General features: G+C 43.0%; 1 protein-coding gene and 1 long non-coding RNA gene across 15 annotated transcripts in view; one reads left to right on the forward strand and one right to left on the reverse strand.

Moving 5' to 3' along the window:
* NAV1 (neuron navigator 1) overlaps positions 1-27,954 on the forward strand; it is a 369,462-nt gene that overhangs the window by 117,030 nt on the left and 224,478 nt on the right. For all 9 annotated transcript variants that reach the window (XM_056815718.1, XM_056815720.1, XM_056815722.1 and 6 more), the window contains 2 exons: positions 5,804-6,599; positions 12,257-12,360. In XM_056815718.1, coding sequence (XP_056671696.1) covers positions 5,836-6,599; positions 12,257-12,360 — 868 coding nt within the window. In that variant the 5' untranslated portion in view covers positions 5,804-5,835. The remainder of the gene's footprint in view (positions 1-5,803; positions 6,600-12,256; positions 12,361-27,954) is intronic.
* The window catches only part of LOC103093828 (uncharacterized), a 125,726-nt gene continuing 118,674 nt past the window's right edge, over positions 20,903-27,954 (reverse strand). For all 6 annotated transcript variants that reach the window (XR_001627818.2, XR_001627811.2, XR_001627819.2 and 3 more), the window contains one exon: positions 20,903-27,070. This is a non-coding gene — a long non-coding RNA (uncharacterized LOC103093828). The remainder of the gene's footprint in view (positions 27,071-27,954) is intronic.

A 27,954-nucleotide genomic window follows, 5' to 3' on the forward strand; every position in this document is an offset into this window, starting at 1 on the left:
GGAGAAAATCATCACCTCCCATGGCAGCCAATCCCACTTTCAGATGATGTTAGGAAATTTTCTTGAACTTTTAAATCATTTATATATATATATATATATATATAAATGATTTAATATAATATAATAATATAAATATATATATAAATATAGATTTAATAATATAAATATATATATAAATATAGATTTAATATTATATATATATATATATATATATATATATATATATATATATATATATATATATATATATATATATAGTTAAGCCCTTACCTTACGTTTTGGAATCAACACTGTGTTTTGGTTCCAAGGCAGAAGAGTGGTAAGGGCTAGGCAATGGGGGTTAAGTGACTTGTCCAGGGTCACACAGCTGGGAAGTGTCTGAGGTCAGATTTGAACCCAGGATTTCCTGTCTCTAGGCCTGGCTCTCAATCCACTGAGCTACCCAGCTGCCCCCCATTACATTTCTTAATAATTTACATTCCTTTGGCTGCTTGTTTCTCAAAATTAATCCACATTTTCCAACATAAATTTTCATTAGTCCCCTAGCATTTATTAGGCATATTATATAGGAACTATGTTCCAGGCAAGTCCCTCTATATTATAGTCAACACTGAGTTGGTTTAAAGGGTCTTGTTAAGTTTTGTGTAGAATTCCCCTGCCTCTTCATTTTCTTCAACAGCTCTTGGCACATAAAGCACAATTATCCTCGTGGTGGTCTTTTAGCTGATGCTCGTCGTGAGCATCCCAAGAAAAAATGACCAAGAGTCCTCTCAGTTACTTCTCTCAATGCCTTTGAGGGCAAAATGATTATCCAGGGACAATCTATGAGCCATGCTCCTATTTAACAGCCACTTCCTTTTGGCTTCTGGTTTCTTTTGTTAAAGAGAGTGTCAGCATTAACGGGGTTCAGTTGTTCCAGGCAGAGGTCAGTTCTTTGGTCATTGGACAACCATCTCATGTTTGGAGTACTTGCAATTAAATTAAAGTTTATAGATGATGTAACCACTGTGTAATTCTTAGAATCTTCTATCCTTTCTGACACCCAACCATAAATGTGGAAAATGGAAAGGGACTTTTATAGGATTTGAGAGCCACTTAAAACTTTCCTCATTTCATGAGTTGCCACAGGCAAAGAATTCACCAACTAATGGCACCTCAGTGGCACAGTAGATAAAGTGCTGGACCTGGAATCAGGAAGACTTGAGTTCAGATCCAACTTCTAGACATTTACTAGATTTGTAACTCTAAGGTTAACTCACTTACCCTCTGCCTGCCTCCATTTCCTCATCTGTAAAATGGAGATAACAATAATAATAGCAACCTCCTAGGGTTGCTGTAAGAAACATGAAATAATATTTGTAAAGCACTTAATGTCTAGCACCTAGCACATGCTTAGTACATGTTTCCTTCCTTTATTCCCAGTGGTCATCCTACTTAGTGATCATCCTCTCCATTCTAAACAGACTCAGTGTGTTAGGACAAAACATTCAACATTCAAAACATGGTGGAACCTATCCGAGGTTCTTTGCTTCTTCTGATCACCTTCTTTTGGCCCCATCTTTGACACATGGGTCACCTGTCTGGGACAATGAAGCATCAAAATAGTAATTTGTTAAAGAAATTCTCTCCCTACAATTAGAAAAAATGGGGCAGGTCATCTTGTTCCTATACCACCTCCATGTAGGACGTTGAAGTTCCTTGGCAGGGGGTCATATTTAAAAGCTAAAGAACCTGAGAAACTTATCCAAGGCCAGATAACATGTACAACATATGATTGTTCTCTTCAGAGAGGACTCCGGGGAGTGATCTGATCCAAGTCCTCTGATCCAGAGTGATCCTGTGCTGATATAACCACAGGAATGGTGCCTTTCTAGCATGCTGTGGAGCAAACACACAAGTGTGGGGTTCCTAGAAAGGGGATATTAATCAAAGGGCAGAAGGGCATTGTTATAGATGAACTTCTCTCCAACTTATTTCCTCCTTTCCCTCCCATTTGGGTACCCCTCAGTCTTCTGGACCATTTGGCATTTTTTCCTCCTGCCTCTATGTAGCTTTCAAAGGAGGGATTCCATGATCGTTGAGTCTGATTTGCCATTAAATTTCCCACTGTGATAAATGTAGTAATCAGTGTGCCTAGGAGGAGGAGGAGGAAGTCTATAGGGCCAAACTCCTAGAAGTGAAAAGGACCCAACCTTTTCTGAGAATATAAATCTATCTCATCACTTCCAGGGGCAAGAAATTTGGGTATTATCAGTTTCTCCAGCTCAGCAGAAGTTTGGACATCAGCTTTCCCAGCCAAGACATGTCATCTGTTGTCTGACTGTTTCAGTGACTTCAGTGACCCTGTAGCACAGTACTCAGGGAGTGGTCTGTGCCACTCATTTGATCTATCATATGTGTTAATGTTATTTATCTTTTTTATGAATTGGGCAATTAATTGAAAACTACCTGAGGCTTTTAGTGGACTCAGTATGAGTCACTAGTATAACACAGTGGCCACAAACAAATTAATGGGACCTTTTATAAAAAGAAAAAAAACCTTACCATCTGTCTTAGAATCCATACTGTATATTGGTTCCAAGGCAGAAGTATGAAAAAAGCTAGGTAATGAGGGTAAAGTGACTTGCCCAGGGTCACATCTAGAAGTGTCTGAGGTCAAATTTGAACCCAGGACCACCACCACCCCATCTGTAGGCCTGGGTCTCGAGCCACCTAACTGCCCCCTAATTTGATCTTTTTTTTTTAATTGAAATTTTTATTTATTTAATTAATTTAGAATAGTTTTCCATGGTTACATGATTCATGTTCTTTCCCCACCCTTCTCTCACCCCATAGCCAAAGAGCAATTCCACTGGGTTTTACTTGTGTCATTGATCAAGACCTATTTCCATATTATTAATATTTGCACTAGGGTGATTGCTTAGAGTCTACATCCCCAATCATATCCCCATTGACCCATGTGATCAAGCAATTGTTTAATTTGATCTTAACAGATAAATAGAGCCCTGAATGAAGGGGATAAGAGTCCTACTCTACCACATCAGTCAACCACATCTTAAATATGATGTTCAGTTCTGATCATTAAATTATATGAAGGACACTGAGAAACTGGAAGTCTTTCAAAGAGGACTTGACATGTAAGCTCAGTACAGGCCACTCCTTTATGTCATTCTTTGTACTAAGAGCTTCAAACATAATAGAAGCTTCTTTGATAACAATCACATGGGCAGCTACGTAGCTCAGTGAATAGAGAACCAGGTTTGGTGTCAGGAGGACCTGGGTTCAAGTCTGGTCCCAAACACTTCCTAGCTGTGTGATCCTAGACATATCATTTAACCCCAATTGCTCATCAGTTACCACACTTCAGTTTCAGAATCAATATTTAGTATGAATTCTAGGATAAAATGTAAGAGTTTTTTTGTTTTGTTTTTACTTGAAGAAACTACATGAGGCTTCCTAAAAGGAACTAGGAACCTTTTACCTGAAGAACTGGAAGGTTCAGAGAATACAAGCTACTTTAAGGATTTCTCACAAGGAAGAGGGAATAGACAGACATACTCCTCTTAGCCCCACAGGGCAGAATATTGGAACAATGACTTAGAAGGAGTTAAATTTTAGATCATCCTAAGGAAAAACTTTTAAACAATTAGAATGGTCCATAAATTGAATGGTCTGCCCTTTAAGGTAGTAAATTTACTCCCTTTTGATGGAGATGTTTAAGCCTAGGCCAGAGAACTTTTGTTGTTGTTCAGTGGGGTCTGGCTCTGCATGACTCTGTTTGGGGTTTTCTTGGCAAAGGTACTGAACTGGTTTGCCATTCCTTCAGAAGAAGAGAAGAGAAGAGAAGAGAAGAGAAGAGAAGAGAAGAGAAGAGAAGAGAAGAGAAGAGAAGAGAAGAGAAGAGAAGAGAAGAGAAGAGAAGAGAAGAGAAGAGAAAGGAGGAGAGGAGAGGAGAGGAGAGGAGAGGAGAGGAGAGGAGAGGAGAGGAGAGGAGAGGGGAGAAGAGGGGAGGGGAGGGGAGGGGAGGGAAGGGGAGGGGAGGGGAGGGGAGGGGAGGGGAGGGGAGGGGAGAGGAGGGAAGAAGAGAAGAGAAGAGAAGAGAAGAGAAGAGAAGAGAAGAGAAGAGAAGAGAAGAGAAGAGAAGAGAAGAGAAGAGAAGAGAAGAGAAGAGAAGAGAAGAGAAGAGATGGGAAATGAAGGGAAGGGAAGAGAAAAGAAGGGAAGGGAAGGGAAGGGAAGGGAAGGGAAGGGAAGGGAAGGGAAGGGAAGGGAAGGGAAGGGAAGGGAAGGGAAGGGAAGGGAAGGGAAGGGAAGGGAAGGGAAGGGAAGGGAAGGGAAGAGATGGGAAATGAAGGGAAGGGAAGAGAAAAGAAGGGAAGGGAAGGGAAGGGAAGGGAAGCAGAGAAGAAGAAGAGAGGCTAATAAGTTTCTGAGGTTACATTTGAACTCAAGGAAGGTGAGTCTTCCTGACTCCAGGCCAAACACTCTGCCTACTATGACACCTAGTTGCCCCAGTAGCTAGATGACTACTGTACTTGCTATGAATTCATAAACATTCATGCTTCTGGTAGGAATTAGGTCAAATGGCTTCTAAGGACACTGTCAACTCTAAGATTCCATGAAATCATCTGTAGAATTAAAGAATCATAAAGTATTAAAGCTGAGGGTAGACCTTAGAAATCATCATATTTTACACATGGGGAAACCAAGGCTCAGAGATTTTGTCTTCATACAAATAGTAGCAAACCTATGTTAGACTATTGGTCTTTGGATTTCCGTTCCAATGTTGTTTTTCACTCCATAGCCTTTCTATCCAACTTTATTGGCATGGTTCCATGTCTTGTGCTATTTGGATTCACCTGTGCCTGGTGAAATGTTGCTATACCCTTTTATTACTTGTTATCAACAGTGATGTTGATGAGAACAATGGCTTATCTCTGAAAGCTGAGGATCAATCATAGCTTTAGGCCCCATAGTCCAGGCTCTGACTTCTAGTATGTCACCATTTATTCTCTGGGTATGGGATAGTTAAGAGTCTTGATCCTTCTCCCACCAGACTTCCTTGGGAGCCAGATATGAGCCAATGTGCTTCCCTCTTTAATGTGAGACAGAAAACCAAAAGTATGAAAAATCAGCCTATGTTACTAATGTCAATAATTCAGGGGTCAGGCCTTGAAGGAGTCATGGGTAGGAAGTAGGATGGTTTGTGACATTTTTCAACTGGAGGAAAAATGAAGCAGTAAGATTTTTCTTCTCCCACAAATTGGAAACATCCATTAGAAAGAAACAAGATGACTCATAACATGTCATTGGGACAAAAGATGTAGTGAGACAGTTTCTCCCCTCCCCCCAAGAACTTTTCTTCTAGGTGAGGCCACTGAAAAATAGTGGAATGGTTTTAGGCCACCTCTCTGAGAAGGAGGGATCTAATGTCTTGCTTCATACTCATTCAAGTCCAAATCTGTCTTCTTTATCTGTCTGTTCCAGTGGGTTTAACTTAGATTGTCAGCCCACATGGGTCAGAGGCTGTGCCATCATGAAAATCAGCCAAAAGACCATGATAAAGATAACTGTGCCAAAGTTGACATAAAGATTATGTGCCAACACCTGTTAAAGAAACTGAAAAGCTAGAAAAAGATATTCTATCAAAAACATGATAAGATCTTTCAAACTACTCAACTTTGTTCGAGCCAGTAACTCGACAGAATCTAGGATATCAGTTCATACACTTGCTAACAGGTTCTCGACTCTGGTGACTGAGGGAAAAAGCCAGAACTTAATTTCTTCTCTCCTTTTTTCACAGAATCGTAGCCTCGAGCGCCAACTTTGCTGAACATGAATGGAACAGCCAACCTGAATTCAGCTAGCCGCCCCCATTATGCCTCATCTATCCCTGTTCCTCGAGCCACTTCCCAGACCAAGATCCATGCCCTGGCAGCATCACCCCAACTGCGCCCACGCCAGCATAGTCTTGTGCCCAGCCCTCAGCGGGCAGCCTCACCAAGACTAGGGAAGGCAGTAGGCAGCCCTAGCAGCTCCTCGCCCAAGATTCCCAGAGGAAGAGGCTCTGCCAAGATTTCAGGAGGGCTGAAGGAATCTTCCTTCCCAGGACATGAGACAGCAGAGGGCTATGAAGGACACTCAAGCCAGAGTTTGAGTTCTCCATGGAGCAGTCCCCGGGTAACTCCCAAAGCACTTACTGGTGGCAAGACTGGACCTAGGAGGACTGATGAAGCCCAAGTCATTGGAGGCAAGAAGAAGAGGACACCAGAAGGGATCAGGGCCTCCCAAGCCCAGAGTAGGAGTCCCTCTCGGATCAGTCCACATAGAGACAACCTAACACCAGGAGCTTGTGAGAGTCGGAAATCTTTGAGCTGTCAGGGGAAAGATCAAGAGGTGAACTTTAAAGGTTCTGGCATCTCCAGACCCCTGGGATCTGAGGATGAATTTCAGAATGAAATACCTTCAGGGACTTCCTCCTTGGTCAGTAGTCCTGTACATAGCAAAGTTTCCTCCCCTACCCTGGGGACCATCAGCTTCTCCTCGGCCTCGCAACAGAACCATCCTGTCACTGCCACAGTGGCGCCCTTCCAGTACAGGTAAGTGCAGAGAGAAGAAAAGGGAGAGGTTGGTGATGAGGGTCCAACCCTGATAGTAAAGAGGTTCTGGGTTATGTTGATGAGAAGCCATGTAGATGTAATCATGTAGATTAGGGACCAAAGGTTTCAAAGATGCAGAGAGAATGAACCTGGGGACTTTGGACACATGAGGATTGGGAACTGAGAAGCTGGGGAGTCACTGCCCTGATCAATCATGGGAATTCCCAACTAGAGAGCCCAATGGAGGACATATGGAGATGCCTCAATTTTTTTTTCCCCTGTAATTGGGGGTAGGCTCAGTCCAGGGAGCTGATGAAACAGAGTGAAAGGGTGCTGAGCTAGGGCAGGTTGTGAGTCTTTCTAACCTCTCTGATTCTCCTCTTTAGGCACCAGGTCTGCAATTTCTCAGGTGGGCTGCCCCTGGGGGAAGGTCTAGGCTTCCATGATTTCCCTAGGCAGACTGAAGAACACAGAGTACTACTACCCACAACCAAACAGTACATTCTATATTATATTATAAATTTATAATGTAATTATATTCACATATTACATTATAGAATTATAATATCATTATATTTATATACTATATTATAGGATTATAATATTTATATAATATATTCATATATTATAGAATTATATTTATATAACATATAATTATCTATTATGCAATTATGTTTACATACTGTATATACTATATCATATAATTATAATATATTGCATAATCTAGATAATATATAGACATAGTATATTAATTATTATTTTATTAATTTTAATTCAATATTAATTCATTTTTCTTACCATATTAATTTGAATATTTCACACACTTTTCTTCCTAACCTTGCTTGTATAAAACCTTAGCACAGACTATCTCAGGGAAAAATATTCAGTATTGTGCCTATATTCCTATGTGGACCTATATGTATATATCTATATGGGTGCACAAAAATATACAAATATGGGTTTAAATGTATATGTGTGTATATCCCAAAACTCTTGGTACAGTATATTTAATTAAAGATTTCAAAGAAATGTCAAGTTAGGAGTGTGACCTGTATTTGAGACCATGGACCCTATTCAGACTATGATGATAATTATTATAAAAATGATACATCATTTAGAGCTAGAGAACAGGATTTGAACCCCAGAAACCCTAAGTTTCTACCCTGCCTTTGAAACTTCAGATCTGGGCAAAGCACTTCATCTCTGTCAGCCTCAGTTTCCTCATCTGCTAAATCAGGTTGTTATCAGAGTCAAAGGAGGTAACATTTGTAAAGCCCTTTGTAAACCTTAAGCCATTCAAACGTTAGCTATTCCTCTGAAGTCTCTTCAACTGGAGAGCTCCAAGTTCTACCATTCTGATTGGTCTCCATGGTGACAGCTGAATCTCTGTGTTAATTGGATGCATATAAGATGTTGAGTTGGGTTGGGTTGTTTTTTTTTTCTCCTCCTTCATTTCAAGCCCTGGTGTTGGAGTTTGGCTCAGGATTGGAGGAAGCTAGGATCAAAGTTAAAACGAGAGCCAGGACTAAGCAGTAAAGTTAAGGGTCTACAGTGGACCTCTTAGGCTCAAGACCCTGTTGACAGATGGGGAGGAATGTGGTCTAAGTTTTGAGACCTGGAGCTGCTGACACAGGCAGTCCTGGCCTGGGTCCCAGGATGGTCTGCCTTCCTCAGGCCCATTCCCAAAGAGGTGCCATCTGCTCCCTGGAAGCACGAGACATCCCACTCTCAGGGAAATCTGGCCCCTGAATGGCATTCCTATCACCAATTCAGCCATCAGCAGAATGCTTGCTGAAGGATGAAGGAGAGGTTATCTCATCCCACCCTCTGTCTGTAATCAGGCTAAGATCATACCCTGCTCCTGGGAATCACGCATGATCCTGATCTGGGAAATTCCTGGGAAAAGAGATGTTCTGCCTTCCATCCTTCCCCCTAGCCTCTTTCCCCAAGATCCCTGCTCAGTCCCTTGGACAGAAATCAGAGATTGTTTTTTTCTCTGAATTAATGGCACCACCTCTAGAGTCCCAGAAAGAGTTTTCAGACAACCTCATGGTCTCATTTCAGGTGGGTACAGGGGAGTGTGTCGCAGGATCATAGATCTAGAGCTGGCAAGTCACCTGGGTGGTCATCTAATCTAAGCCCTTCATTTTATAGATGAGGAACCAGCAGTCTAGAGAGGACCTTGTCAATTGCTCAGTGGTAAGACTGGGGCTTGAACCCAAGTCCTGTTCAAATCAAGTGCTCTTTCCCTAGCACTATCCATTCTCTGCCCGAACCCAACTCCTCTCTCTACCTCCTCGCTAGCTCCTCTCTACCCTGCCGGACCCACAAAAGCCTCCTCATTGTTATCACTAGGTATTTTTCTAGGTCCAAGGGCTCACTTCTCCCATGATTCTTCTCTGATATCTCCTGGACCATAACTCTAGCCATGTATAGAAATACATAGTACACTATATGTAACTTTCTTTTTTGTGTGGAATTGTGTTTAATAGAATATGAGAAGGGCAGCGAGGTGGCTCAGTGGATAGAGTCAGGCCTCAAGATGGGAGGTCCTGGGTTCAAATCTGGCCTGAGACACTTCCTAGATGGATGACCCTGGCAAGTCACTTAACCCCCACTGGCTAGCCCTTACTGCTCTTCTGCCTTGGAACCAATATGTGATATTAATTCTAAGATACAAAGTGAGGCTTTATTAAAAAAATAGAGTATGAGGTCATGGGGTGTGTGTGTGTGTGTGTGTGTGTGTGTGTGTGTGTGTGTGTGTGTGTGTGTGTGTGTACGTGCTGGCATTCTTATTCAGCTTTTCTAGGGGCCTTGCTAGCAGCCAAATGCTTCCCACCTGGAATGGGATAGATTTTCTCAGGAGACATTGTAACTTGACCCTTTAGACTTTAGGATATAGGGACATCCAGCCTTCCTCCGTTATCTGACATGGTTTCCTGGATGAGAGAGGAATGAAAGAGGGGAGGCTGTGGGGAATAGGAGGCTGAGAAGCTGCAGAGAGATCCCCCATCTGCTCCCTCATCTCCCAGAACTCCCTTACTTGGACTTTCTACTGTATCTAGCCAAGCCCACATTGTTTAAAATAGTTTCATCTATTTATGTTTTCTTTTTGTTTATCCTTATAACTATGGTGTATGACATGTATGTGGCACATGTATATAGAAATATTACATAGTGGGACAGCTAAGTGGTTCAGTGGATAGAAAGACAGGTCTAGAAATGGGGGTCCTGGGTTTAGATGTTAGATACCTCCTAGCTGTGTGACTCTGGGCAAGTCACTCAAACCCAAATGTCTAGCCCCTACTGCTCTCCAGCCTTGGAACCCATATTTCATATCAGTTGAAAAAGAAAAGAGAGAGAGAAACATAGAAAGAGAGAGAGGATGGAAGGGGAAAGGAGGGAGGGAGGAAGTGAGGAAGGAAGGGAAAAAAGGAAGGAGGGAAGGAAGAAAGGAAGGAAGGGAGAGAGGGAGGAAGGAAGGAAGGAAGGAAGGAAGGAAGGAAGGAAGGAAGGAAGGAAGGAAGGAAGGAAGGAAGGAAGGAAGGAAGGAAGGAAGGAAGGAAGGAAGGTGAAAAGAGGGAGGAAGTGAGGAAAGAAGAAAAAAGGAAGGAAGGAAGGAAGGAAGAAACGAAGGAAGGAAGGAAGAATTAGGAAGGAAGGAAGGAACGAAGGAATGAAGGAACGAAGGAAGGAAGGAAGAAGAAGGAAGGAAGGAAGAATTAGGAAGGAAGGAAGGAAGGAAGGAAGGAAGGAAGGAAGGAAGGAAGGAAGGAAGGAAGGAAGGAAGGAGGAAGGGAGTATTTGTGTGTGTGTGTGTGTGTAATCTATATCATAGATATGCCATATTGTTTGTCCGTGTGTGTGTGCACCATGTCTGGCCCTACCCCAACTCCCTTAGACTGGGAACTTCCAAGGACATAAATGACTTAATCATCAAACAGGTATTAACCACTTATTGTGTGTCAGGCCCAGTGCCAGTTGCCCAGAATACAAAACCAAAAATGAAACCATCCCTGAACAGACACCCCTGTGTGTCTCCACAACAGACGAGGAGCCCCTGAGGGAAGGTCCTGTGTCTTTTCTGCGACTACTCCATTCTACCATCCATCCCTCCCTCAGACCCAGCACCCTGATTCGGACCCTGCATCCCTTTTCAGTGATATTCGAATACCAACTTAAGGTAACAAATGCCTTGGTAAAATCATGAAGAAAACAGGAAGGCTAGAAACAGGAGAAAAAGAAAAAGCTTGTTCCTCAGCTCCTTCCCCTTTCTTCTCCAGAATAGGCTGGTTGGCCCCTTTTGAACCCCCCACCCCACCCCAGTCATTTGCCCAGCTGCCAAAGAGTCCATTTAGCCAGCGGGCAAGTGGGCAGTCTGAGTGCCCAGGGCAATTGCCCTATTTAAAAGTCCATCGCTCCTTCGTTCTTGGGGCCTGCTTACACAGTTGGAATTGTGCTTCATGGCCTGGGTGCTGCAGAGAGCCAGCAGCCAAGGACCATAACCTTGGCTGACCCAGCCCAGCGGGAGCTTCTCCCTGGGCCCTTCTGTCCCGAGGCGGAGCCTGCCTCTGCTCTGTCCCTCGTATCTCGGTTCCATTGGCTCCTCCACTTCCCTCCAAGAGTTACTGATCTCCCTCAGAGAGGAGGCTTTCCAGTGCTCATGGGGCCAGGGCTCATTGCACGCTGGGTAGCCTGATAAAGAAGCCCTGACTCCTAGACTTATAGACCCTAGTTGACTTTCTGATTACTACAAAGGAGAAGGAAAACCGAAGTTTGATTAAGGGATTGGGGGAGATGCCACCTCCTCTACTCAGTAGACTGCATATTTTATTAAAACCCTCACCTTCAGTCTTGGATATTGGCTCCAAGACAGAAGAGTGGGAAGAGCTAGGCAATGGGGGTTAAGTGACTTGCCCAGGGTCACCCAGCTAGGAAGTATCTGAGGCCAGATTTGAACCCAGGACCTCCTGTCCCTGGGCCTGGCTCTCACTCCACTGAGTTACCCAGCTGCCCCCGACTATGTATATTTCTGAGAAAGGGGCAGAACCATAACTCACAATTCACGTGTATGAGGTGGGAAAGATTTGGGAGAAGTTCACCTGGTCTGTGACCTGGGGGAGAGGAGAAGGCTGCCAAGAAAGCAGCTCTGGGAGTTTTCCATTTTAAGCAATTGTTCTTGCTAATAGAAAGCTGGCCTGGAAAACCTGGGTTCATCCCATCTCTGTATGACCTCATCGCGGGTTACTCTCGGTGACCTCAAGCCAGCTCTGAAAGGCTATAAATTGCCCAGCAGATACCAAACTGCCTAGGTAGGAGTCTCCTATAAGAATGATATCACAGGTCTGGTCCCCAAAAAGTTCTTGCTAACTAGGTGCTAAACTCCGTTGTGGTTGCCCCGCGCCGAAGAACCCTCTTCATTTTTGTCTGTGACCTAGTTCCGGCTCTGGCGCAGGCGGGTGGTTGGAGCCCAGGCCACTCGCCCCTCACTGACCTTGCCCAGAAGGCGACGAGGTTTCCTTGGGACATGTCCCGCTAAATGGCAAAGACGGAACACAAGACCCATTCTTGGTCCAGCTAAGCCAAAAGGCAAGGCCAGTCAGTATTCCAGGAAGGAAGCACTTTCCGTGAGTGACCATCCCCTTTTCATCCTTCAGGCTGCAAGGAGACCAGGACACGGACTCCCTGCCCCCGGATGGTTGTACCTTCGAAGACTACCCCAGCCCCTCGGATGGATCTGAAGACAATTTTCCTGGCTTGGGTAGGTTCACATCAGGGGACAGACTTTCTCCTAGAAACGGGGAGGCGCTAAGAAAGAGAAACTGTTAGGTTTCCTGGATGGGCAGAGAATCACTCAATAAAAGGTCCTACTTTCAAAGAGTGAGATTTCAGCCAGTGACTTAGGGGGGCTGAAAGATTTTAACATTCTAAACCTGGAACTAATCTCAGAGCATCCATGAACCTGCAAGGGAAAAATAATATACCTTTGTTTTAAAATAATTGGTTTCTTTTATAATCCTGTATGTTTTGTTTTATGGATTTTAAAGCATTCTTCTGAGAAGGGCTCCATCAGCTTCATCAGACTGGCAAAGGGGTCCAGGACACACACAAAATTAAGTAACCCTCCATCATAAATTCAGACTTGTAAACCAAGACCTGTATTTTACCAGGAAGATTCTTCCATATAAATCAATAAGGGAAAAGTTTATTGATAACAATAGCCAATATTTATATAGCATCTACTAGGTGCCAAGCATTGTGCTAAGTATTTTAAAATTATAATCTCATTTGATCCTCACAATAATCCTGGGGGGTGGATTTGTTATCCTCATTTTACAGCTGGGGAAACTGAGGTAAACAGAAATTAAGTTACTTGCTCAGGATTACACAGCTATTAAGTATCTGAGGTCAGATTTAAACTCGGGTCTTTGTGACTCCAGGCCCATCACTCTATCCACTGTATCACCTCACTGCCTTATTAGCAAAGTAATCAAGGACTATGTCTCCCTCATCAGACTGGGAGCCCTCTGAGAACAACCATGAATTGTCTGACTCAGTTTACCTCACATCTTGTAATGCGGGACTCCTATTTAGAAGCCCAAAGCACAGTAATGCATGCCCTATCACTAGATCCTAGCCCAAAGAATGTGGGTAATGACCTAACACTGATGGAGAAATGCTATGCATGAAACTAATCTCCTGTGCTATTAGCCTGGCACAAATGGGAACTTTTTCCAAGAAAGGGAACAACTTGCTTTGTGCAAACTTTAGGATCACAGGGAGTTTGGGGCAGGAAGCAGTAAGTCTGCAACCCAAGCTGCTGCTCTGAGCTGTTGAGGTCCTGGAAACAGAAATCAAACCCCAGCCCAGTGTCACCCAGATATTTTTAATCTTCCATTTTAGAATCAATATCATGTATTGGTTCCAAGGCAGAAGAGTGGTAAGGGCTAGGCAATGGAGGTTAAGTATATTGACCAGGGTCACACAGCTGGGAAGTGTCTGAGATCAGATTTGAACTTGGGACCTCCCGTCTCCAGGTCTGACTCTCAATACACTGAGCTACTCAGCTGCCCTGCTAACCCCATATTCTTCCTATTCTGGCCCTCACCTTCTCTACCCAGCTACTCTCAGGGTTGGCTTTTCTTTCTGACCCTCTCTTAGCTTCTCTACCAAACCTTCTGAGCCCTCTGGATCCTTCTAAGCATTCTGGTGGGTGGGTATACACCCTGGCAGAATAATGCCTCAGGTATAAGATCAGCACTCACTTTGCATGAAAAGCAGCCCCCAAAAATAGATGTTTTAAAAAAAAGCAATCCTTCTCCTCCCACAGTACAGTGCACATGCAGGAGAATGAGGGCACCAAGCTGGGGGGTGGGGGGAAGAGGGGGAGACACGCAGAAACCAAATTTGACTTCACACTAAAAATCCATCAGAAATTAGAGTGGTGTAACCAGAAAAGTATGCAAGACTCTATTTTTACATTTGCATAATAGCTTCCTTATGTGTCTGCCACATTGTTTGAAGCCTGATCATCTCCATCAAATCAACGAGAGTTAATGATCATTATTGGAGGAGTTGACGGAAACTCTTAAAATCCACTGCAAAGAGGAAAAAAGCCTCAGTCACATCCTCCCTGTCCATGTCTTCGTTTTCAGGGAAATGGCTTAAATTCTTTGACCAGTCAGGAAGCAAAAGAGTCAACGAGCTAGCTGACCAGTTGCAAGCTGAGCTGTTCTTTTTTCTCAGAACAGCAGAAAACTGCCATGAGATTGGGCTTTGGGGAAAAGGAAAGCAAGGAGCCTTGGGCATGTTGTGGCCTTTAAACATGCCTTTTAAACCTCTAAACTTCCCTATTTTGTTCTGGTTGGTTGTCAGGGAGATCTTCATTCATTTGCCTGGACTCTCCTAAGTTGGAGTGCTCCAGGAAGATCCTTTGGGCATTTGCCCAGTGTTCTGGCACAGCCTACCCTTTCCTTAAGCTTGCAGGTATAGAGCCTCGGTTTTTGGTGGTGAACCTTATCACACACATACACCATGCTCCAGTGGCATCACCCAGGATGTCACCAATTCTAGGAACCCCTATCTCTAGAAGCTCCTATTTCCCCTTCTTCCCAACTCCCTCACCATACCTAGCCTTCACCCAAGTCCGTGACACCCTGGAAATGTAACCAACACTACAACATGGGCTTGAGGGATTTCTCTAAATTCCTTAATAATGACAAATAACAATAACAACAACAAAAAACACAACAGCATTGGCATCGTACTTTAAGGTTTGCAAAGCAGTAATATCATTTGATCCTTACAACAACCCTGGGAGGTAGGGGCTAGCATTAACTCCACTTTTCAAATGAGGAAACCAAGTTAAACAAGGTTAATTGACTTGCCCCAGGTCACACCAATAATAAGTGTCTGAGACTGGGTTTAAAGTCGGGAAGACAAGTCTCCCTGACTCCAAGCCCAGCTCTCCATCCATTGCACCACCTAGCTGCCCCTCTTGTAGGGTCCCATTAGCATTGTGCTAAACACATAATAGGTGCTCATTAAATACTGTCATTTCCTTTTTAATTTGCCCATGAAAGAGGCATCATTTGCTTTCTGAAGCTTTCAAACAAAAGTACCTGTTTAAATGTATGGAATCCAATAAAAGCATCCGTGGCACATGAACATCTTCTGAAAGTCTGCTTTCTTGTCTTACCTGCTTAGATGGGGAGAAGAATCTCCCTCTGACCCTTTGGGCTATGTTAGCCCCTAATAATCATAGGCAGGCTGACCCTGATGGGTGCTATGTACCTAGACAAAGCAATCTCAGAGCTCCTTCTCTTAAACTGTAAAACAAGGCTGGTAACTGTATATAAAATATTTTATAACTGTAAAACAACATAAATATAAACCACCAGCAGCAGCATGGTGTAAGGAGAAGGAATAAGCATTTAGAGAGCACCTACTATGTGCCAAGTACTGTGCTAATGGCTTTACAAATCTGATCTCATTTGATTTTCACGACCACCTTGAGATGCACCTGCCATGAGTGTCTTCATTTTAGAGTTAAGAAAAAGGTAAATAGAAGTGACTTGCTCAGAGTAACATGGCCAGTAAGTACCAGAGACCAATTTTGAATTAGAATTTTCTTGACTCGAGGCCACCATTGTATCTGAGGCACCACCAGTTGCCTCCAAAGTCCATAGAGAGAGGCAACTAGGTGGTTCAGTGGATAGAGACCCAGGTTCTGAGTGCAAATCTAGCCTGAGACACTTCCCAGCTTTGTAACCCTGAGCAAATCAACTCCTATTGCCCAGCCCTTGTCCCTCTCCTGTCTAGAATTGATACTGACAGAAGAGAAAGGGGTTTTTTTGTTTGTTTTTGTTTTTTTTAAGGCTCATTTGGAAAATAGAGTGAAAACATGGTGAGCTAAGAGTTAACTTCCCAGTATGGGCATCAGCATGTATCTGGGTGAAGAAAGGCTAAGAAAGGTTTCTAGATATTCCATAATAACTTCTCCTTTGTGGCTTGTTTGGAAACAAGAGCTCAGTGGACACATAATGAAGGGATCTTTTCTTGTCCTAACATGTGTCATGGGGGAAGAAGCCAGAATCCACTCCAAGCTCTGGACCTTGCACGTGGCTTTATATATATTTAGTCCAGGAGGTGCCAGTGCTGAGTCTGGCCCCAGGCTGGAGTTGTTTTGTTTTTTCCCCATTATTCTTCATTGCCTGTTTACCATACCAACCATGTCATGCCACAGGCATTCTTTTCTTCCCCAAGGGATGGATGCTGGGGAAAGAGTCCCTTGTGAGGGAAGCCCTGGACCCACAGCCATGGCAGCTTCCCAGGGATTCAGCCCCTTCCTCGTGACTCCAGGACTGTGTCTTTTACTCTCTTCTGAACCCCAAGTTTACAAAAAGAGCCTCTTGACTTTCTTGACCCCTTGGGACCACTTGATTTCTTGGCTCCTGCCATCAGCCTGATATAGGACCATGATGTCAGACACATATGGAAATAGGGGCAAGGTTTCTCATCCAGATGTGTAAGAATCTTTGCTGTCATTTATTGACTTAGTTTTAAAATGTTATCTATGTTTAATTTATTTTGCTAATTATTTCCCAATTACATTTTAATCTGGTTGGGGGGCTGGTGGTTGACTCTCTAGTGAGAGAACTTCAGTTCAAATCCCAGGTCTACCATTTACTACCTTGGGACCTTGGGAAAGTCATTTCTCTTTTCTAGGCCTCAGTTTCCTCATCTGTAAAGTGGAGAGCCACTGAAGATTTATAAGAGAAGATATATAACCAGATCTGTGCATAAGGATTGTGTGATCTCCAAAGATTTTTCCCAACTCTTAAGAATCATGAATCTAGGGTTATGTGCTAGACAGCAAGATAGAGCGGGGCCCACAAGCATGTACCAGAATGGCATGATCACTGTCACTGTGATGATGCCAGGCCTAGCATAGCAGGACATGGGACAAGGGGCAGGCCTTCAGGGGCCACCTGTCTTCCCCTTGTACACTGAGGGCTGACCTCACAGACCCCCAGACCCACCTCTGAGAGGCTTGAGCTTGGGGGAGGAATGGGCACAGATGGCCAGGGCCCACCCGCTGGACCCAGCAAGGATAACCTTAACAAGGGACCAACCCTCTGACTCATACAGCCCCACTATGGGAGGAGCCATCTGCCTCAGGGGCAAGAAGAGGATGTGGGATCTGTGTGGGAGTGCAGAGATGGATAGCCAAGGATCTTGCCCCCTCCCCCCCCCCATGCTCAGGATGGTTCTTAACTTCACCTCCTTCCTTAGTGGTACACCATCTTCCTTCCTCACCTCTTCAGGGGGAGAAATCATAAAGAAAATGAGGAAATAAAGGGAGGAAAGGGGTCTTTTGCAGATGGCACCATTTCCACCCCCCCCACATATATAACCTTCTGGCAATTGGGGAGTCCATCCCACTTCATCTTTCTAATGGTATTATACCTCTTGGGGAGCCTCTTGGGGAGCACAGCCTGGGACCCTCAGCCTCATCACCCCACCAGCATCACATTCATTCATTCATTTATTCAGCAAACATTTCTTGAGTACTCACAATGCTGAGGAGATAACAAAAGGTATAGGAAGTTGAACAAAACATAACCTTTGCCTACAATGAGCCTCTAATCTAGTAGAGAAGAAAAGCCAGGTAAAAAGGAAATTATGATATAAAGCAGAGCATCAGCATGGAAGAAAAGGACAGAAAAAGTACTTTGTGAATTTGGATGGGGAAACAATCAGTTCTGGTTGAGGGGAATCATGGAAGGCTTCATGAAGGAAGGAACTCAACCTGGAAGAATCTCTATGAAATCAAAAGACAGAAATGGAGACACAGAAATAAAAGTATATTTATGAAATTATAATGTATACATTTGTACATATAAAATAGAAAGGCATAGCAAGGATAGAGTGTGGCATGGTCAACTGCCAGAGACAGAAGAGGCTGTTACTTATTCAGAGGACAACTGGCTCAATTCACCTGAATCATCAGTATATAAGTATAATAATTATATAAGGAAAGCTCCAAAGTCTAAAGGCAACAAGGCTAGGAAGCCAGTTTGTGGAAGCCTTGAATGCCAGACTAATGAATTTGCCCTTGATTTTGTAAACAAGGATCTATGAAATATTTTCTAACCAAGGAGCAAAGTAATCTGATGTTCTCAGAGAGATTTATAAAGTGGAGCAGGAAAGAGGGTTGGAGGGAAGAATGTTATGGATAGGAAGATGATACAAAAGTAGGTTTTTTATGACTTTGAGTAGGGCAGCGTACCTGGGAACCTACGTTGGTATGACCCCTGTACTCCAAGGACTTCCAGTCCAAGACAAAAAGACTGGCACAGTCTCACATGTAGCAGCTAAATGAAAAATACTGACCACACATCTGAAGTATTGAGCATTCACCCAGTGTGCATCCATCAGGCTGTGGGTATGACTTGGGTTGCAGGAGAAAGGGATTGCAGGGACCATTGTGTGCACATCAGCTTGGAAAAATCGGGCTTGAGTTTCGTCTCTTCTTGAGCAAAGGAGAAAGGCATCATGAAGGAGCTGGACTTTCTGGACTTTTTTGATTAGGCAATGCAAAATGACTTGGTGAGAATGAAGGAAAAGGCTGATCCAAGTGGAAGGTGCAGGACTTTGATGTAGTGAAGGATTATCAACATCATTGCCTGAGAAGAACAGAAGGGCAAGGTGGGTGTGCTGGAAGCAAGTGGGGAAGTACATTTGCTTATGGTACCCTGCTGGAGGACCCTGGATCTCTTCACTGAGCTTACTGTATCCCTTTGTGGCAGGAGTATTTGGCAGTGGAAGGGAGGAAGAGAAAGTGTGATTCCTTACCCTAGTCATGCTTTGCTCAAAGACAGGAAGGGGCTTTGCCTCACAGAAAATTTCCTTCCTCTGTAATTTGATTTGGCTCCAAGTATGACTGAACCCAGAGAGTTCCGACCAATAGGAAGGCAGTAGAGCCTGGAAGAGAGGGCTCTCCTGTGAATTCCAAGAACAGAGCCCCAGGATGTCCTTGTGGGCCCCAGGCTCTCTGGGATATCTACTCCTGGAAGCTGTTCTTAGGAGAAATCCTATGAATTTGAAACAGATTCTACTATCTGGAAGTCAATAAATCTCTTCTCAATACCAACTCCCAAATTTAGGCAATTAGTTTACAACTGAATCCTCCATAAATAACCTGCCAGACTTCTAATGAGCCCTCAGGAAAAATGAATTCCAAGAAAAACACAGAATCTTTGAGTTGGAAGGAGCCTCAAAAACATAGAAACCAACTCATACCTGAAAAATGTTCCCCTCTTCATCACACGCAAGGAATGGTCATTAAGCCTTTGCCTGAAGACCTCTAATGAGGATAAAACCAATACTTTCCAAGGCAGACCATTTCCTTTTTAGATAGCTCTAATTGTTAGGAAGTTTTTCTTTAAGTCACGTCAAATTTACCTCTTTGTGAATTCTGGCCCTTGTTCCAAACCTGTCCTTTGAGGTCAAGAATAAAAAGAGGAATTCCCCTTCCATATAACAGCAAATGCATGAAGATGGCTGCCATATGCCCCTCCCTAAATCTTCTCTTCTCTAGACTAAACATTCCTGGTCCTCAAATGGTATGATCTCAACTCCCTTCACAGACCACCCTGGCTGCCTCAGGGTGGGTGGCACCTATCAATAATATCAGCTATCTCTCTAAAATGAAAAGCATTCTAGATGTTTCTAAGTTGAGGGCTCTGGACCAAACAGGGTCCTCTCACCCCATCTAAGAGCATGGGAGAGGGGCTAGAGTCTGGCCCTGGTACAAAGCCCCAGGCAAAGAACTGAGGCTGAATATGTCATTGAACCAAAGACAATACAATCAAGAAGTATTATAATTTAAGAAAAACCCTTGAGGTAAACTCAGAAGTGCGTAATTCCACTTGGGTTGGCCATGGACTTTAAGAGGGCCTGGAGAAAATGGAGCAGTAAACTTTTTCTAAAAGGCATTAGATAGCCTCTCAGATAGAGTTCTCATATTTAAAATAAATAAAGTTGTCAAATTTATAAGAACAAGAGTTACCCCTCAACTGATAAATGGACAAAAGATATGAACAATTTTCATATGAATAAATCAAAGCTACATAGAGATATATGAAAAATTTCTCTAAATCACTTCTGATTAGGAAAATGCAATTCAAAACAATTCTGAGACATCACACATCCATCAGATTGACTAAAATGACAAAAGGCACAATGACAAATGTTAGAGGGGATGTGAAAAATGGGGACACTGATAAGCTGTTGGTGGGCCTGTAAACTGATCCAACCATTTTGGGGAAACAATTTGGAATTACACCTAGACAGTTATAAAACCGTAGATACCCTTAGACTTAGCATTGCTATTGCTAGGTGTGCTTCCCGAGGAGATCAGGGGAAAAGTATATGAACCTCTATGTTCCAAAATATTTGTAGCAGCTCTCTTTGTGTTAGCAAAGAGTTGGAAATTGAGGGTATGCCCTTCAATTGGGAAATGGCTAAGCAAATTATCGTATATGATTGTGATAGATACTGCTGCTCCATAAGAAATGATGAATAAACTAATATTTTTAAAATGCAGAGTGACATGGGCTATGAAAAGCAAAATGAGTACCGCCACAGATTTAATACTTGAAGACTAGCTTGTAAATGTTACCTCCAGAGAATGAAGTGAAAAATGGAAACATGAAAGACATTCTTTATGTATATATTATCTGTCTCTCCAGTGATGCCTTCTATGATACAGGGAGGGGAAGAAGGGACTAAGGCACTTGTAAATAAATTTTATTAATTTTTTTAAAAAGGCATTTAGAAATCAAATGAAAGCTCTTACAAAGAACAGAAAAAAATAACTTCTAATACTTTCTAAATAACTTAGAACAAAACATAGAAAACCTTATCCAAGAAGTGGACTTTAAAAATAACTTCTAATACTTTCTAAATAACTTAGAACAAAACATAGAAAACCTTATCCAAGAAGTGGACTTTAAAAATAACTTCTAATACTTTCTAAATAACTTAGAACAAAACATAGAAAACCTTATCCAAGAAGTGGACTTTCTGAAAACTAGAAAGGAAAAAGCATAACAATTTTTCTTTGAAACAATAAGAAATATTAAAACAAAGTTAAAGCTGAAAAATTTGAAGGCCACATAAAATATCTATGATTAAAAACAAGTTGGAATAGACTGAGGAGAAATGATTAAAAACTCACCAGACATGCTGAAAACCATGACCAAACTAAAAAACCATGTCAATAAGTCATAAAAGAAAATTGCCCAGACTAATTAGAAGCAGAGGAAAAAATGAAAATTTAAAAAAAAAAAAGAATCCACCAGTCACCTCCTTAAAGAAACTCCAAATAGAAAACACCCAGAAGTAACAGAGCCAAAATACAGAATTTCTGAGATCTAAATTCAACGGAACTATGGTTAGGATCACATTAAGGCTGTGCTGCATCTACACAAAATAGAGGAAATATTGAAATGCAATATTGCAAAAGGCGAAAGAAAAGAGGTTTGCAACTAGATGTTGTCTGACAAAGGCAGAGTCCAATAGTACTATTACCTCCCATGACCTGGAAATTATAATGCCTCTATTAATGCAGCTTAAGTTGTTAACCCATATTGAATTTGTATTGCATTAACTCCTTCCCATCACCAGGCCTATCCCTAGCCAGATCTTTTTATCTTTTTTCAGGCTCTCTAGCCATACTTCCTCTTTATTGTAGTTGAAAGGTTGGATTTTTTTTTTAAGCTATGCCTTTGTCCAAGTCAGTGACAAAAAAGCCAAGCACAGATTCCCAGGGACACTCTTCTGGAGACCTCCTAAGTCACCATTAACCATTACTCTTTGGATCTAGCCATTCAACCAATTCCAAATCCACCAAATTGTAATATTATCATGCCCACATCTCCAATTGTTCCATAAGAATAGAATGACTTTATTAAATGTTGTGCTAAAATGCAGGGGAAACTGTTTCTCCAGCTTTCCCTTTATCTCTCAATCTAAAGTAATCTTGTCAAAAAAGAAAATAAGATTAGTCTGGCACGACCTGTTCCTAATGACGCCATACAGGTTCTTTCTAAACACCATTTCCTTTTCTAGATATTCATTAATCACCCATTTAATAATAGATTCTAGAATTTTGTCAGGAATCTAAGTCAAATACAGGAGCCTATAATTTGAAGACTTTTTGTCCTCACCCTTTCTGACAACCAGAACATTTTCTCTTTTCTAGTTCTGTGGTACCTCTCCTCTATTTTCTTTTTTTAAAACTAAGTCTCCTTATTTCCCCAAGGCTGGGTGTACAGGGGCCATTCATGGTCCTGCTGCTGTCACAAGTGTTCTAATTCTAAGCTGGGTCAGTGTGCCCATCCTTAGAAAACCAGGTGTCCAAAACAAACAAACAAAGAAAACCAGGTGTCCATCACCCACTCTACCCCATATTCTGGAGGTTCACTATATTGAAGTCAAACTGATCAAAGATATCCCAATAGCACAGCCCACTGAAGCTCAGGATTCCCAGACCCAAGAGATGTACCTACCTCAGTCTCCCCCGTCCCTGTAATCATGGGTGTGTGCCACTACACCTGATTTCCATCATCTTTCAGACAACAAAGGCAGTGTTGTGCTTTCCCCTCCCTTTCCAAAGATCAAGGCTTTTATTTTATAACACTCACCCACAACCATAATAGCACTGGAAAGGCTATTAAAGATAATCCAGTCCTACCTTTCACCTTTTAGATGAGGAACTCAGACCTAAAGGAGTTAAAGGATTTACCTCTGAAGTCCTCTAGAATTTGAACCCAAGTCCTCTAATGTCATCTCTTTCCCCTGTATCCATCTTCTGACAACTTTCCACTTCAACCCCAAGCAACCCTTGTCTGCCCATGGTTGGTGAAAAGAGCAAATCATTCCCAAAAGCTCATGGACTACCCTTGCCAGACTGGGCTCTTCTTTCTGTCCTATCCCAGTAAGAGCTCAGCATCATATACCATGTATATGGTGGAGTTGCCTGGCCTAAGATGACTCTTCCAATATCTTGGAACCTCAACTCTCCATCTCAAAACAAATGTCATGGATCCATTCTGGGAAATCTTTGACCCCTCACTCTGCTCTCTCAAAGGTACCACCACATTCAATTCCTTGGAAAAGAAGTTGAAGACTTGATATAGGAATGATTTGTGAAGAATCTTTTTTCTGAATTATACCATACTAGGGGGCAGCTAGGTGGCTCAGTGGATTGAGAACCAGACCTAGAGATCTAGAGATAAGAGGTCCTGGGTTCAAATCTAGCCCCAGACACTTTCTAGCTGTGTGTCCCCAGGCAAATCACTTAAACCCCATTGCTTGGTCCTTACCACTCTTCTGACTGGGAACCAACACACAATATTCATTCTAAGATGGGAGGAAGGGGTTTTCTAAATAAATAAATTAGACTACACCCACCCAAATAACTGTGAAGCATTTGTCCATGTTCCCTGGGTTACCCTGCTCATTCAGAATGAGAAGTGAATACTCCAGCCTGGTTGCTAAACTTCCACCTCTCGCCCATTCCTTAGCATCAGTCCCTGGAAATCCTGCTGCCAGAAGTGTCACCTGAGTTATCTGACATCACTTAACCTAGTCATCTAATCAGGGGTTGTTCAATCATAATTACTTCCTTATCTGGGCCTCGCTCGCTCTTCAGAGGCATTAAAATATATGGAGTGCTTTTAATTTTTCTTCTATGCTAATTATGGTCTGGGAATAAATTGCCTAGGTTAAGAGCAAAGAAACTTGGAACAGGCACCCTGAGGAGTCACTCAGTCAGTCAATGGTCAACAAGCATTTATTAAGCTCTTACTATGTGCCAAGCACAGTGCTAAGCACTCTGGATTAAAAGAAAAGCAAAAATACAATGCCTGTTCAATGACTCACCTTCTAATGGGGAGACCACATGCAAACCACTATATAAATACAAGATAGAGACAGAGTAAATTGGATATAATGTTAAAAGGAAGAGGGAAGAGGATGGAGGGAATCAGGAAAGACTTCTTGCACAAGATAGATTTATCACTTCATCTGGAAAGACGCCAAGGAAACCAGAAACTGGAGGGGAGGAGGGAGAGTATTCCAAGTATGAAGGACAGCCAGGGAAAAGGCTGGGAGTGATGATGATGGGAGATGGAGTATCCTCATTGGTCACAAGGAGTTCTTTCAGAAGTTGACAAGCTTATAATGTTATCCCAAATGGCTGTAGTGGTTGATGTAAAAGTTACCACTGATGACCCAAAGAGTTCTTGATACAATGTCACTGCATTTCCAAATCTGCCTCCCAAGGACTGCTGGTATTCACCACATCCATCTCTTCAGGGTAAATCTGGACTGACTGGAGGAGAGGGTCACACACACCCTGTAATAAGAGGATTAGAATCTCCCACTGAGAAACTTCCCTTATAATAGGGCTGCCCAGCAGGACTTAAATAGCAAGATCCCAGGGAGAGGCAGTTTGAAAGATCGAGGTGATACAGACACAATAGCCGTGGAAATTAAGTGCTGAGAATTACACCCAATCTGAATAGACAACCAGTTCCTTTAAGTGGCAGCACTTATCCTTGGCTATGGCCCCTCCATCCCCACCCCCAGCACCTTCCTGGCTCTGGAGCTGCAGAGTTTTCCTCATTGACTGCAGAGAGTTAAAGAATTGGGACACAAGAAAAGTCAGTGAGAATGGGCAATTCATTCCAGATGGCCAGGTGGGATGGGGAGAGGGAGAAGTCAGGGTGGGCTTAATCTTCACACCTCTCAAGTGTTATAAAAGGAACGGCCAGCTGCTCTTTCCATCTTCATTCCAGAATGAAGAAGAGGGCAGAATGAAGGACTGAGGTCTGGTAGAAGGAGAAACTTCCTGACTGGCATCTCTTGTCAGTAGCAAAAGAGTTGTGGCAGCTAGGGGGTTCAGTGGAAAGTGATCCTGACCTTGGAGACAGGAGGTCCTGGGTTAAAATCTGATCTCAGATGCTTCCTAGCTATGTGTGATCCTGAGCAAGTCACTTGACCCAGATCAACTGCCTAGCCCTTACAGATTTTCTGCCTTGGAACTGATACTAAAACAGAGGGTAAGGGTTTAAAAAAAAAAAGTAAATGAGTGACGGAGTGGTAATAGAGAGATATCATCCATTACAAAGAACATACACCTCTTCTGACATGTGTAAGACATTAGAATGCCTGGAGGCAGGGGCTTGGACCAGATGACCTTATAGTATCCCTCCCAATCTGAGAAGACTGGGTTTCCATAGAGATTTACCAGGTGATAAGCCTCTTATACTGAAGTCAGGCAACAACAAAACCAGAGTTCTCATCACAGCATCAACACTCCCACCCGTCACTTCAATTAATATCTTTAGCGTTTGCAGAGCCTTTTTTTTAATTTGCCAAGTAATTGTCAATGGTTATCCTATTAAAATTCATTAAAATGTGAATCTCTGACATTCCTCTGTTCACTTTAGTGCTTAACACTTAAAAACCTAGCAAAAAATTGCTAATAAGCTGCAGAAGGGGCCAGCAGAGAAAATGAATATTGACAGGAAATGGGAATTTTTCTCCTGAGTGGCAAGGAAGGGCAGGTTTTTGCATTTGGCTCATAGTTTATTTGCACCTCTTGTCTCATTCCAGAATAGGAAAGGAGAATAAAAATCATGATTTCAAGCCAGAAAAGACCTTCTAGAAAAACTAATTCAAACTCTCATCTTTATATCACAAAGGTGACATGAATTGTCTAAAGTCTCACAGCTAGTGAATAACAGAACAAGGATTTTCATTCAGATCTTTTGATTCCAAATCCAGCACTCATTTCACCTCTGTACCCTGCCTTTCTTCAGAGAGCAGTGTCATTCCTATATTACTGGTCTGAGCATCCAAAGCCTGGATGCTGCTGTTTTTATCTCTTGTCTCCTTATCTCCATGGCTGGAGGAAGCTGAATGGTGCAGTGAATAGAGCACTAGGCTTGGAGTCAGGGTAATCTGAGTTCAAAACCAGCCTCAGACACTTACTAGCTGGGTGATCCTGAGCAAGTCCCTCAACCCTGTTTGCCTCCGTTTCCTCATCAGGAAAATGATCTGGAGAAGCAGATGGCAAACCATTCCAGTGTCTGTCCCAAGAAAACCCCAAAAGGGGTCACAAAGAGTAGGACACATCTGAAAAACAATAGCCAATACACATAAGGGGGTAGGGGGGACCACAGCTTGCCTTACTGGTTTGCTTTATATGTATTGGGGATACTGGAATTTAATCAACTAGGTCCATTTCTCCCTGATCCAGGAGAATAGATAAGATAGCTAAAGAATCCGCCCCACGCTGTGATTTAACAAGCAGCCAAAAGTACAAAAATCTGGGTTCCAGTGGAATCATTCAAACTGGAAAACCTGTCAGGAGTAAGAATGACACATATAGCCTGGGAGCTTCTTCCTGTGGCTTCCATAGAAAGGCAGGTCTTGGACTTTGGCCCAATATCCTTCCCCACAATCTTAGAATTCCCCCTCCACACAGTTACCCAGATCTACATAACACCACGCACAATACACATACACAGAGAGAGAACCCTCAAAATGAATATTTACGCCAGTCTCCTCATTGCCAACCCCAGCTCCCACCTCTCTTAGGCCTGCTGGTTGCCATGACAACTGAGCTGGGCTGGTCCTGGTCCGAGCTGTGTGGTATGCTGTGTAAAGCCCATCACTGGCCTGGTGTGCGGCCGACACCCCAGCTGGTGTGTACGGGACAGTTACCATGACAACATGTGGCAAGCACATGTGGAAAACATCTGGGCTTTTTACCCTAGGGCTTTTTATTAGCCTGAGGAGCAAAGAGATCTGGTTTTCAATGAGGACAGTGTTAGAGGGGATGGTCAATTAGGTGTTCACCTCGTTGGTCTCTTTCCCTCTGTCACTCCAAAAACCTGTGAATATAAAGTGTGAAACTGAAGTGTAGAAAGACTATGCCATTTTTCCTAGGAAGAATGACATGTTAGTGAAGAGCACTGGAGCCCCTTGGTCTCAAATGTTTTTGTTATGCAGGTGATTGGCAGGGGCTTCTGAGGGGGGTCCTCAAGGGGTCCAGTATTGAACCAGAATCACCAATTCACTGAACAGTGACCAGCAGCATCCCGCCCATGGGAAGAACTGACCCCTGCCTCCCTAGAGTCATCAGGACTGTTCATTCAGCAAGCATTTTATTAAATATTTCATATATGCCAGATACTGGCTGGTGAGTAAAGGAGAGCAAACTCAACAAACCCAACCTTTTTAGCTAGTCCCAGCCAGCGCCATGTTTCATATTCTATCCAGCTGTCCTCCTATTTAAGTTGCCACCTCTTCCTAGAAGTAGTTACTTAACCAAATGCCCTGTGGCTTTGCTCACCATCTCTGGGACTCCCCAGACCAAATTTCTTCCCTGGCCATTTTGTTGTTGTTATCGTTCAGTTGTTTCAATTGTGTCTGACTCTTTGTAACCCCAAATGGTGTTTACTTGGCAAAGATATTGGGGTGGTCTGCCATTTCCATCTTCAGACCATTTTGCAGATGAAGAAACTGAGATAAACGGGAGTAAGTGACTTTCCCAGAGTCACACAGCTTGCAAAATTGAATTCAGGTCTCCCGACCCCAGGTTCAGTGCTAGTTAGACAGTGGCAGAGCTAGAACTGGAACCCAGATCTCCGCTCAGGTCATGCTTTCTCTGCTCCCTTCTTTCCCTAATCTAAATCATGTGCTGCCTTGCCATGACGTCTTCATCTTGTCTTCTTATGGTGACATGTAATTAGGAAGCCAGCCCTTCACTCCAGTA

The sequence above is a fragment of the Monodelphis domestica genome, chromosome 2 (assembly GCF_027887165.1).
Source record: "Monodelphis domestica isolate mMonDom1 chromosome 2, mMonDom1.pri, whole genome shotgun sequence".
Taxonomy (NCBI): Eukaryota; Metazoa; Chordata; class Mammalia; order Didelphimorphia; family Didelphidae; genus Monodelphis; species Monodelphis domestica.